This window comes from Chrysemys picta, chromosome 1 (assembly GCF_011386835.1).
Source record: "Chrysemys picta bellii isolate R12L10 chromosome 1, ASM1138683v2, whole genome shotgun sequence".
Classification (NCBI taxonomy): Eukaryota; Metazoa; Chordata; order Testudines; family Emydidae; genus Chrysemys; species Chrysemys picta.
In genome coordinates, this window is record NC_088791.1 from 94067698 (window position 1) to 94080041 (window position 12344).

The 12344-nt window shown below is 47.5% G+C and overlaps 1 protein-coding gene across 1 annotated transcript; it reads right to left on the reverse strand.

The window, feature by feature from the left end:
• Positions 1–211: 211 nt before the first annotated feature.
• Positions 212–7866, reverse strand: LOC135974801 (zinc finger and SCAN domain-containing protein 29-like). The gene is made up of 2 exons (XM_065563564.1): positions 1427–7866; positions 212–815 (listed from the first exon to the last, which is right to left on the reverse strand). The coding sequence occupies exons 1-2, from the start codon at positions 1950–1952 to the stop codon at positions 232–234; spliced, it is 1110 nt and encodes a 369-aa protein (XP_065419636.1). The 5' UTR covers positions 1953–7866; the 3' UTR covers positions 212–231.
• Positions 7867–12344: the final 4478 nt, after the last annotated feature.

A 12344-nucleotide genomic window follows, 5' to 3' on the forward strand; every position in this document is an offset into this window, starting at 1 on the left:
TGATATCTGGTGCCCTGCACGGGAGTGAAATGCAGTAGTTCCAATCTTTAGGAATCAGTGTTTGCTTAGCAGACAAGCAGACTTGCAGTGCCTGTTTATTTCCTGAGCTAAGGAGTCTTTTACTTTATGCAATAATAAAGAATGTTTTCAAAGCCAAAGAATCCATTTATTGAAAAGAAAAAAAATTATTTATTGAAAAGAAACAAGGTGATGGAGTGGGGAACAGTACGATCACAGATTCGCGTATGTCCTGTCTGGTGTGCTGTGCAGTGAGTGCTGCACTTCAGGGCAGCTATACTGCATGGTGATGGGGGTTGAGTGCAGAGGGTAAGGGTCGTGGTTTTCAGGGCTGGTTGGTGAAGATACTGGTGTTGGAGGCAGCGGGTGGCGTGAAGAACACGGAAGTTGGGGAAAGTGGGTTGGAGGTGACAGTGGGGCACAACGGAAAGAGTTTTGGGACAAGGGCTGTAGGGGGGAGTGGTGTTTGTGGTACTGCTCCTCTTTCTGCATGGTTACCAGCTCCTGGATAGTGTCTGCTTGGAGCTCCAGGATGCTTATGAGCCTATCAGTGCTTTGCTGCCGGTGCGTGGTGCTTTGCTGCCGGTGCGTGGTGCTTTGCTGCCGGTGCGGTGCGTTTTCCTGGCGGATCCTGCTTTCTCTCTCCCTCCAGTCCTGTGCTTTCTCATTCTCTTTAATAGATTGCCACATCACTTCTTGCAGCATGTCTTCTTTGCTTTTTCGCGGTCTCTTCCTGAGTCTTTGCAGTCTCTGAGCAGGCGATAAGAGGGACGGCTGAGGTCTCAAGGTTGATGCAGCTATATAGGCAAAATGCAACACTTAACAGAGGCAGCATTGTTTATACCAGACAGAGTAATGATTCCCCCTGCACTTAAGGAGTAGAAAACACAGAGGGGCTACACAATAGCATAATTTTCCAGTCCGAAACAGAGCACACATATCCCACGGGAGCCTCAAAATGGTGAGTAAGGGGGACTGATTGTTTCAGGGCTGCACTGTCCTCTGGGTTTCTGTGCCTTGGGGAGAGCCAACAGCTTCAGGGGGCACCTGGACGATATCTCACTGCTGAGGGTGACCTGGGAAGCAAGGGAGGGTCTTCTACTGCAATGCGGCTTCCGCCCTGGCCCATATGCAGCTTGCCTGTGTGCAGCAATGGTCCCCCATCCCTCGGGGCACAGTGGCGCGGACACGTTAGCCTGGCTGGGACAAGGACTACGGTGGCTCTCCCGATAAACCTGCGCAAGCGCATTGCACACGTTCTGGATGAGGTATTCGAGGAGATTACCGAGGCCGATTACTGTGATGTGATAAACCACATCAATGCACTATCTAGGCATGCATGCCTAACCCTCCTCTCCCAAAGAGCCTGCACCGAAAAAATTCCTTCCCGAAAAAAAAAAACGCTTACCGGGAACGTGCTCTTCTGTTTGTCCTCCACCAAGTACCGGCTGCTGTGATTGGCTACCTTCCTCCTGGCTCGAGAAGAGCTCTTGGCTGCATGGCTCCAGGGATTCCGGGGTGTCTCCATCTGGCCCACCACCATCACTCCCGTTTTCCTCCTCCTCTTCTTCCTCCCCCCCCCACACCGGCTCTGAAGTGTCCATGGTGGTACTCGGAGTGGAGGTGGGGTTAACCCCAAGTATCGCATCCAGCTCTTTGTAGAATCGGCAGGTCGTGGGGGGAGCACCTGAGCGGCCGTTTGCGTTGCGGGCTTTGCGGTAGGCACTCCGCAGCTCCTTGACTTTAATCCTGAACTGCAGGGTGTCCCGGTCATGGCCCCTTTCCATCATGTCCTTTGATACCTTCCCGAAGGTATCGTAATTCCTACGGCTGGAGCGCAGCTGGGACTGGACAGCTTCCTCCCCCCAAACACTGATGAGGTCCAGCAACTCGCCATTGCTCCATGCTGGGGCTCGCTTGGCGCATGGAGGCATGGTCACCTGGAAAGATTCGCTGATAGCACTACACACCACGTCAGGCTGAGCAAACAGGAAGGGGATTTTTAAAATTCCTGGGGAATGTAAAGGGTGGGTCACATGGTTGGTTACCTGAGACCAGGGCAGTAGAGTTTGAACTGATGACCAGAGTGGCTAGAACAGGCATTGTGGGATACTGCTGAATAATTCTGGAGGCCATTCACAGTGCATTGGGCGGCCACACTGGCGCCGCAGCGGCAGCGCAATATTTGCTATTCCTCTCGGAGAGGTGGAGTACATGCAGCGCTGCAACCACGGAGATACTGCGCTGCAAATGCCTTGCCAGTGTGGACAGGGAGTGAGTTACAGCGCTAGGGGAGCCTTTACAGCGCTGTAACTCGCAAGTGTAGCCAAGGCCACCGAAAGCAGGAAGGAAGACCAAAAAAGAAGGGTGAAAAGGTTGTTCTGATGCCTTTCTTCCTCTCACGTCTGTCAGTTACAGGTGGTCCCTCCAGGTCATAGAGGATGCAAAATGTGACAAGCTTTCTCTACTGCTGCCTGTGCTGTAATTGCTTTGGGATACACAAGAAGCTGGAAGGCAGGATTTTCAGAAGTGCCAAAGTGATCTAGGAACAGACGAGGGACTTGTGTTCCTTTAATCACTTTTGAGAATCCCATCCGTAGGGCCCAGGACGGTCAGTCCGTCACCTTTCACCCACATCTAGGTCACTTAGAATTAAAAATAATGGGCTAGGAAAAGCAAGCTAATGCTTCTAAGGAGTCATCACAATGAAAAAAAAAAGCAAAAGACATTGCAATTGCAGAGCCTTTTATTTACTCATTTGAATCGAACCATCAAGAATACAGGATGTATCCCACAAGCAATCTGTTCATTTTAGGTAGCTGTGGGTATGTCTACAAGGCAAAGTAAAAAGCTGTGGCCCTGAGTCAATTGACTCTGGTTCACAGGGCTTGGGCTGCAGGGCTAAAAATAGCAGTGTAGATGTTCCTGCTTGGGATGGAGCCTGGGCTTTGAAACCCAACGAGGGAGGAAGGTCTTGGAGCCAGGCTTTGGACCATGTGGGGACATCTAGACTGCTAGTTTTAGCCCTGAAGCCCATGTCCCATGAGCCCAAGTCAACTGATCCAGGCCCTGAGACTGACTCACTGTCGTGGGTTTTTCTTAGTAGCGTTGATATACCCTGTACGGTCTTGGGCCACAATCACGCTTGGTGATGGCATGAGAGTTACATCAGAGATGCATTTGATCCAGTATGTAGGGAAGCTCTAGTTTCTGGAAATTGTCTGTTAGCTACTCAAGGAAAGGACTATGTGCCAAATTCTGGTCCTGGTGAAGGCTTGATCTGGTTGAAAATTCTTGGCAAACTTTTTGGAGATTTTGTTGTGAAAGTTTGTGGCTGCTTTTTACTAGCAAATAGAATGGTTGGTTGTTTTTTTAATTCAAAACTTTTGCAAAAAGAATTTAAATTTTTTTGTGTGCTTTTTTTTTTCCTGCAAAATTTGAGTGGCTCAATTGAAAACAACATGATCTTTACCACAGGCTTCAATTATAACAGCACTTGGCCCCTTGTCTTTTCATTTTGCCTGTGAATTGCTAAGCACACTGGCACTATATGTGTAATAATCAACAATAGTGTTTTAAATTGACAACCAAATATACATTATGCAAATAATGAGGAGGGGACAGAACAAGGTGAAGGAATGGGAAAATTGGACCTCTGAAATCTTCTAATTGCTGGTTGGAGATGGGGAAAAGGGATTGGGGTAATTTTGGCATCTGTCCTTAATGTTGAATGGTGGGAAGGGAAATTTAGCTCAAATGAGCTAATTAATATATATATATAATTTCCACCCAGTTATAGAAAAGCCAGTCTTGGAGCAGCTGCTAGGTCATTGTTTGTGAATTTAAAAATAAAGATTACTTGGCATAGGCTGCAGGGGTGGAGGCAGCTTCTCTCTCTCTCTCCTTCTAGGGAGAGGTAGATGAGATTGGGAAACGTTAGCTAATCCAACTGTTTGTTGCTCAGGTGTGGCTTGGCTTTCAAATCTCTCCCCTCTGGCTGCTCAATGAGTGAATATCCATGGCCCAGATGGTGCACCCTGCTGGTATGAGATTGTGGGTCCTACACTCTAGAGAATTGGGGATGTCCTGCCATGCAAATAGCTAATGGTGTCAATTTAATTTATTTTAGGAGGCTTTGTCTCTGGTAGCCCTGGTTGCTAGTTTTCCCCCTTCACTGTACACTCAGTGATCTGATGCCTTCTGGCAGCCATGCACAGATTTGGAGACTCAGAGGTGAACATTTCCATTCGCTATCTCTGATTCCCTGAGTCATCCGGTCCTCCCAGCCTGGGATGGGAATTGAACTCATAACCTAGGAGTAAAAGGTGCCAGGTTCCCACTCCGATCTGCTAAGCATCCAGTCTCCCATGTCCCATTTATCATTTCCAATCCCTGCACAACCCAGTTAGGTTCTTTTCCCCCTGTGACTCAGACTATAGTTGCTACTATCCTGCTCCCTCTTCTACTGCTCCTTGTGGGGATCCAGTGCTTTCCCCCAATGCCTCTGCTGCATTTGGCACACCAGCCTTGGCAAACAAAAGCAACATTCCAAAGAGCCTGCCCCCAGATTCTTGGCAAAAAGAAAAAACAAGAACCCCCCCTGCCAAATTACGCAGCCACAGAAAGAGTGTGAGGCGTAGGAGGGTCTGGCTGGATTCAAAGCCATTCTCCACCTGCTTACCACACTAGAAAGGAAATCAGAGAAGGGGACAGAAACCAGTGATATGCCAGAGGGGGCTCTTGTTTAATTTGGCCAAAGCAAAGGGGGAGTTGAAGAGATCGCCCTGCATCTGATAGAGCTCCCCCCCTTCCCTGGATACTGCTGCCACTGACAGAGCTGGACTTTGTCCCAGGGGCTTACACAAATACTTCTGCAGAACAAATGCACCAGCATGCCCCAGACTGCTCCAAGCATCAGGTATGTTCAAAAACATCTCCTAGGAAAGATATAGCTGATTCTCCTGCACCCCCGTTTCGAATGACACCAAGCGATACTATCAATGCACTGCCTCTGTTTTTTCAGAACCAAATATTAACATTTCTTGCATGTGCACTTCAGACAAGTTTGTTTGCAAAGAGGTGTTGGCTCCTCCTTGGTTGTAGTTATAAGAAAACATTTTTGTTTAAATAGGAAACAAATGAATAGATCCGCCAGACACTGACATGCACCCTGGTTATCACAAGCTAAAGGAGAAAATGTTGGTGGGAGTCTCTGGTTAAAACATGGGCAGCAAATTACTTGGTACCCCGCCCCAGTTCTTCTGTGACCACTTGCTTGCTTGTTCTGAGATACTGTATGTTCTTCTCATATCAGCCACTTCTTTTTTAGGAGACTAGAAGGAGTGGGAGAACTAAAACTGATGTGCTGTGAGTGGAGCTAAGTATAGGGCTCCTAGACGTAGAATAGCAGGGGTTGCTGCAGGTAAGCACACAGAGCTGTAGGGGCGCCGGGGACTGGAGTACAAGAGAGTGCTGCACACTGGCAGAGCAGTGGGGGTGGCCCAGGACCAGAACAGTAGTGAGTGGAGGAGGAAATGGTAACGTTGAAGAGAAAGGTTCTCTCTCTCTCCTATACATAGCTAACAGAGCTATGTACCTCCTGATAGCGAATAGCGGTGGCTCCTGACATTCCCCCGTGCATCACAGAAACAGGAGGGGACAGAATCAACCTCGGAAATCCCCTCTGTCTCATCACTGGGGAAAGGGGGTCTTTGTGGTGATCTCACCCAGTCTGAAACCCTCTGTGCTGGTGTGTGAGATTAGCATGAGTGAGTGAGAAGCAGTGAGGAGGGAGGCGGGGAAGGAGGGGAGTCATGGGCAGGAAACCAAGAATACATCAGACACTCTATATTTAGATCTTTTTATTCAGCTGAGGACAATATTCCTTGATTTCTCATTGTTTGGGAGAGGGCAGAGGGCAGGCAATCTATTCAAAAAGCTTTGTCCTAAGAGATGCCACTTTGTCTGGGCACACCAGGGGCGGAGGAGGGGCATATTAGGCCAGTCAAGTGTGCTTTCTGGGGGGGTTGTCAGTCAAAGAATCCTGGGTTGGGTAGGTGGAAGGCTTTGTATTAGTGATGCTGTCACAGGGTATTAGGGTAACCGTTGCAGGGGGAGGTTTGGACCTGGAACACTTCTGTACTTTGTCCTTGGACAGTGACTCATACCAGACAAAGTCTGTTGTAGGTGTGTGTGTGGGGGTGCGGATTGTTGTAACCTTCTAGGGGCAGGGGATAAAAGCAGGCAGGGATTCAATATAGGAACGTATGCAGAATGGTGTGTGGACGTTACCAGAGTGGAGGTGGCTGAGGAGGGGCAGGGGCAGAGAAATCTGGGGCTGCCCATTTATTCCAGCTCCTAAGAGTGGGACAGAATTGTAACGAAAATAATATATTCATCGTATAAGGGACTCTGGGTGCAGCCCCCTTAGGAGGTGGGGAAGAACCTGAGCTGGATTCCTGTGCCCCTGGAACAGATTCTGGGTGCAGCCCCTGGGGGGGGTGAGGGGGGGAAAGAACCTGAGCTGGATTCCTGTGCCCCTGGAATGGACACTGGGTGCAGCCCCAGATCTGCTGCTGTGTAAAGCTTGCTATTTCATTGACATTCTTCCCTCTTATCGTGCTCCTGAGGTAAACTAACTGATAGTATCATGCTGGTGAGATCCCTGTTCACTGTGGGCCTGCTTCTCCAATGCCTTGCACTTTGCCTGGTGCAAGTGAGTGGAGAAATCGATCTGGTAGCATTCTACACCCACTTTGCATAGGTGCAAATAATTATACAAAGTGCAAGACACTGGAGAATCAGACCATAGGTATGTAGGACACATATACCAATTTCTCAATATAACCATCTCTCTCTTTCCTGCATTTCAGCTCCGAGTCTATTTTTAAACTCTCTCCTCATTACATACCCTGCAAGATAGATATCAAGTGCCCCCACTATCCAGCATTGTGCCATATCCTGCTGTATCACACACTTTACCCTTAGGGATCTCAGTCCAGGTTATGTGTGTACAGAATTCATGTTGTTTGCGGCACCCCCGTTGGTCCCAGGATATGAGAGAGACAAGGAAAGTGAGGTAATATCTCTTACAGGACCAGCTTCTGCTGGCGAAAGGTACAAGCTTTCAAGCTACACAGAGCTTTTCTTCGGGCTGGGGACGGAAGCAGAGTGTACTAAACTCAGACAGAGTAAAGCATTCTGTGGGAACAGAGGGCAGCAGGCACAAAACCAACGCCAATCCAGCTGACGCTAACTGGGCCTCTTGTAGGCAGTCTCACCAGAGGGGCCAAGTATTGAATGGGCTGTGGAAATTAACCCACTGCCCTCTCCGGGCTAGAGGTGTTTCCTTGAGAGTGGGTTCGAGCCACACAGGCAGGGAACAGAGCATGGGCACAGCTAGCACTGTCACTTCTGCTGCTGGTAAACAGGACTTCAGGGTGGTATCCTGAGCTCAGCTACACCACTGTAAAGCTGAAGGCAGGGCCAAATCCTGGTCCCAGAAAAGTCACAGGGAGCTTCTTTCGTTATTTTAAATGGGATCAAGATTTGACCCTAGCTCCTTTGGAGTCAGTGGAGTTACTGCAGATTGAAATGGACGCAAACAAGGTCAGGCCTGGAGGAACTGATTCCAACCTCCCTCACACAGGTATAAACCAGAACTGATTTCAGTGGCGTTAGTTACGCCAGTGTAAATCTGAACGAGAGCAGGAACTCACCCTCTGGGTCACATTCATCTCAGGCGTAACTTGAGTGGCTTCACTGGAGTTACACCATAGATGATTTTGGCCCTCAGCCTCCAGGACTGTTAACCAGGCATCTCCACTGGCATAAAAGAGACACAATTGATATTTAGTTTTCTCTTTAGCCATGAAAAATAATAATGAATGGGGGGGGGAGAGAAGAAATGATCACTTTTGTTTTTCGCTCCTCATTTTTACTTCACATCATGAGTCATGTTATCATGTTCTCAGGAGCTGAGTAACTGCCGGGGCTATTTTTACCCTTGTTCTTGTTCAGCAGGCTTCCTTTTCTCTGCCGCTGCTTCTGGATGGACGAAGGACATGAGGACGGTGAGTGGAGGGGAAGGGGAACTGAGGGTGGGATGGCTGTTTGGGAGGTGGGGGTGAGCCCCACCCAATTAGGAAACAAAAGGAATATATTAATATCCAAAAACAACAGGATGAGCTCTGATGTATGTCATATATATATTAATTATTATTATTTATTATATTGGGGGAGAGAAATTCCTTTCCAATGCTAGTCACCAGTCTGGAAAAATAAAGAAGGAAAGCAGAACATTTTTTCCTTCCATCAAAACAGGAAAGAGATGGGGAGTGGGGTTGGGAGGAGATACATACACATAGTAAAATGTTGCCAGAGTAAGGAGATGGCTACCCTTTGCCCTAAACTTGTGGGGGAGAGCAGGGTATGTACGTACTGTGAGAGGTGCATTCTCTCACTTAAAAATACATGCATACAGGTAGGTTTGAGGTATAAATCAATCCTCCCACTCTGCTATATATTATCCTCTGTTTGTATCTCTCTCTCTCATTCATACATCCACGGAGGGACAAAGAGGTTGCCCATTCTCCCCTCCCCCCCCAGGTGTGTGTGGGGGTGAGCAGTGCCAGTCACCATTGTAAGAGCCCCTTTCCCAACCCTTCCGTATCAAGAACTGTGTAAGGTCTCATGGGTCTGGCCTATGGTGTCCTCTTCCCCAACCTCTTCTTTCATTCAGTCACTGTCAGGGATCCCTTAAGGAGAGTGAGAGAGATTTACTAGCCCACCATGAGGGCAGAGGAAATCCTGGCTCAGGTGAGTGACAGTGGAAGTGGGGACTCCCTGGGAGGTCCTGGCAGCTCACACCAAACACTAACTCCCCAGATGGCATCTCTCTCTGCCATGTAGTTGTTCTGCCAGGGTTTTATTTAACACCTGAAAAGCAATTAGAGCCCAGAGGCCCTGTAATCCTTCCAGTTCAACACAAAGACAGAATATGCAAACCCTAAACAGCTGTAGCTTTTTCTTTCTCTAACCAATGTTCCCCACCCCGTGTCTGCCTCCTTCCTTCCTTCCCTCTTTCCCTTGCCTCCTTTCTGACTCCTTTAGGGCTAAGTTTGACCTTCAAGAAGTGGGTGCAACTCCCATGGGAGGTTCTGGGGCAAATGACAAATGGTGGTGTAGCTGACACAACTGTAGCCTTTTTCTGATCATACTTATACTGGGGTAAACCTGGAGTAACTCCACTGAAGCCAACAGAGTACCACTGATGTGAAATCAAAACTGGCCCCTGGTGTATGCTAGTCATAGAGCAAGATTTAGGTGGGCTGAATTCATCTTTAGCTGTGACTTCACTAAAGTCTATGGAGTTACACAAGGGATGAATTTATCTGGCTGCAATGGTAAATTACCTCTTGCTATTTCTGTCCCTGTCCCCCCCACCCAAGCTTTGCTAATGGATCTCAATCTTCCCTATACCACTGCTGCTCTTCCACCCCGGGTCTGCCCTCTCCCCACAGTTCTGCCAATGCACTACCCTGCAGCACCCTCTGCTGCTAATACACCCTAATCCTCATCAGCAGCACCCTCTGTTTTCCTGTTCTGGGCTCCCATACAATTCAGCCAATATATCTCAGTCCTGCTCTGAAGTATCACCTGCTATTCCAGTCCTAAGAGACCCACTCAGCTATACTGAGACACTTTAGACCCTGACTTTCAGACCTCCTATTTTTTTCTATTGATTAATTTTAAGTAGCATTCATCATGGAGAGGCTGAGACGTGTCCACAATTCAAGCTGCGTCCTGCTTCCCACTATAAACCCAATTTTGTTTCCTACCCCTACAAAATCCTCAGAAAAGGTTATTAACACTCACATGTTGCATATGTGATCTGTGGCCAGCCGAGAATTTTTTGCCAACATTTGAGCTGATGGGGGAGAAGCTGTTTATGTGCTAGGGAATCTACATTGTTTTAGGACTTTTACGTGCATGTTAAACCAATTCCCAATAACAAATAAATGATTGGGGCACGATGAACGCAATTCTTCATTGTTTAAAGAGGGGAGAAAATTTCTAATAAAAAAACTTCATAATTAAAACTCTAGGCCATCGAACGTGGAGGGATCCTGTAGGGCTGTCATATTTGTGGCTTGTTTGATGGGATCTGCTCAGCCATCACTAGGTTGTGACATTGCCTCATCAAGTCATGATGACACATAATGACATTTTGGCTCAACATCATCCCATTGCATCTAAACCTCATCCCACTGCAATATGCAAATGACAATGCAGTGTCCAACTGTTGTAATGTGAAATAACAACATAATGACATTGCCACTGGCCTCCAAAGTGCTCTGGAGTCAAATGAATGTCTCACAGCAGTCCTTATAGAAGGTGCGATCGCCTCATTAGAAAGGTGACGATTCTGGACATAATGAGGTGAGCAGCAATCCTATTTCATAAAAGCACTGAAATAAAAAGAACAGAGAGCTGACCAAGTTCAGAGCTGGGGTAAGCAGGGGCAGCCCCAGTGAATTGGTATTGGGCTCAGTGGAGTTGCATCTGCCCAAATCTGAATTTGGCCCAGTACCTTTAAGATTTTTCACAAGAGAAAAATCTGTCCCTGTGTTAAAAACAGAAAAGACAAATAAATAGCCTCTGAAATCCAAGCAACTCTGAATATTATTTAGTTCTATTTTCAGCCAGGGTTACAGGTGGATGATTAGTCAACTTCCAAACATCCTCTTCCTTGTCGTTTAAAGATTCAATTGGGATTTAGCTTTTCACTGTTGCTGAGCTTCTAAAAATTCCCCCGCATCATCCACATCAAAACAAACAACTTTATTTCCATCTGACCTTACACGTAATTTAGCTGGATGTAGAAAAGCCAGTCCCCCAAAAGCAGACCCTAGAGTCGTACAACATTTCCTAATGTCTTGTGTCTCAGAGAAAGATGCAGCACTTCCTGCTAGCTTGGTCCTTAGCCCCACTCGCTTTGACTGATGTATGTAAAGTGCTGATCACCCCACACCCACCCAGTCCAGTCCTGGGTGAGTAGACACAGCCAGTGGGGTCTATGGGTCATAATCTCGGCTGATGTAAATCATAGTAGCTCTACTGAAATCAGTTCAGGTATGCCCATTGACACTAGCTGAGGATCTGACCCTGTATGTTCATATGTGTGATGACTGATGTGATGTGGACCCAGCTAGGATGGTCAGTGGACCATGCCTAGAGAATGAAGGGAGCAGTAACACTAATGGTATTAGTGGGGAGTGTGACTAAAGGGACTGAAAGATCTAAGAGAAAGCTCCTTTAAGATCTGTGATATATTGGGGAGGTGGCACTATGCCAGAGGGGTATATCAGACACTGCCTTCCCATGCTTCAGTTCTGGAATTAGGCTCGGGTCTGATTCAACACCCTTCTATCCCAAGCCTTTCCTCCTGCACCTGTGTGCCATGGGTTGGATCCTCAGCTGGTGTAAACTGGCATAGCTCTGGTGACTTTACACCAGCAGAGAATCTGGCCTCTTGCTTCCTGGTTTAGGATGAAGGTGGCCCATGTACCTTGCTAACTCAGAGCACTTAGCTTTGCCCACCCTTTCTATGTGAATATTATGCTTTTGTGAGTTAGGTTACATTTGTCTTGGAAGTAGGGAGCAGAGGAGATTGCTGTGTTGTTATGGGAGACATAGATACAGAGAATCTGATTCTGCAGTCAGGTACTCCACAGGTTCCTGATTTACACCAGAGAATATGAGCTCAAAGTCAGGCCCTTTAGGTATGAATAGCTAAGCTGGGAGAAGTTGTGATGTCCGGGGCCTCACACTGCAGAGGAGACATTACACTGGACACCCTTCTGCCCATCTCTTGTGGTTGCTCATCATGGAGAAGTTAAAGATCACAGGGCACTTCTAGAAGAGTAACTCCAGCATCTTAACCAGCGTCTCTTCCCTCAGTGAATGGGGTTCTAATAGCTGCCGCTACATTCATACCATTGCTGAGCAGAGAACGGCTGGGGTCTTTGCCTAGGCTGTCGCTGTGCCATCAGGACCTCTCTCTCTCTGCTGCATACAGTGCCCTGGGACCCCTGGGGTATGAAGCTGAAATTCTCTTTCTAGCAGAGAAATCACAAGAGCACCTTAGCTCCAAATGTGTGAGTGTGTTTGTGCATGTGAGAGAGAAGAGCATGTGGATGTGTCTGTCAGGATGCATGAGTATGTGATTATGGGTGTCTAATTGTGTTGATAGTGTGAGAGAGTGCCTGTGAGTATCTCTGATTGCGTGACTCCGATAGAGTTTGCATATGGTTGTGCATATGTCA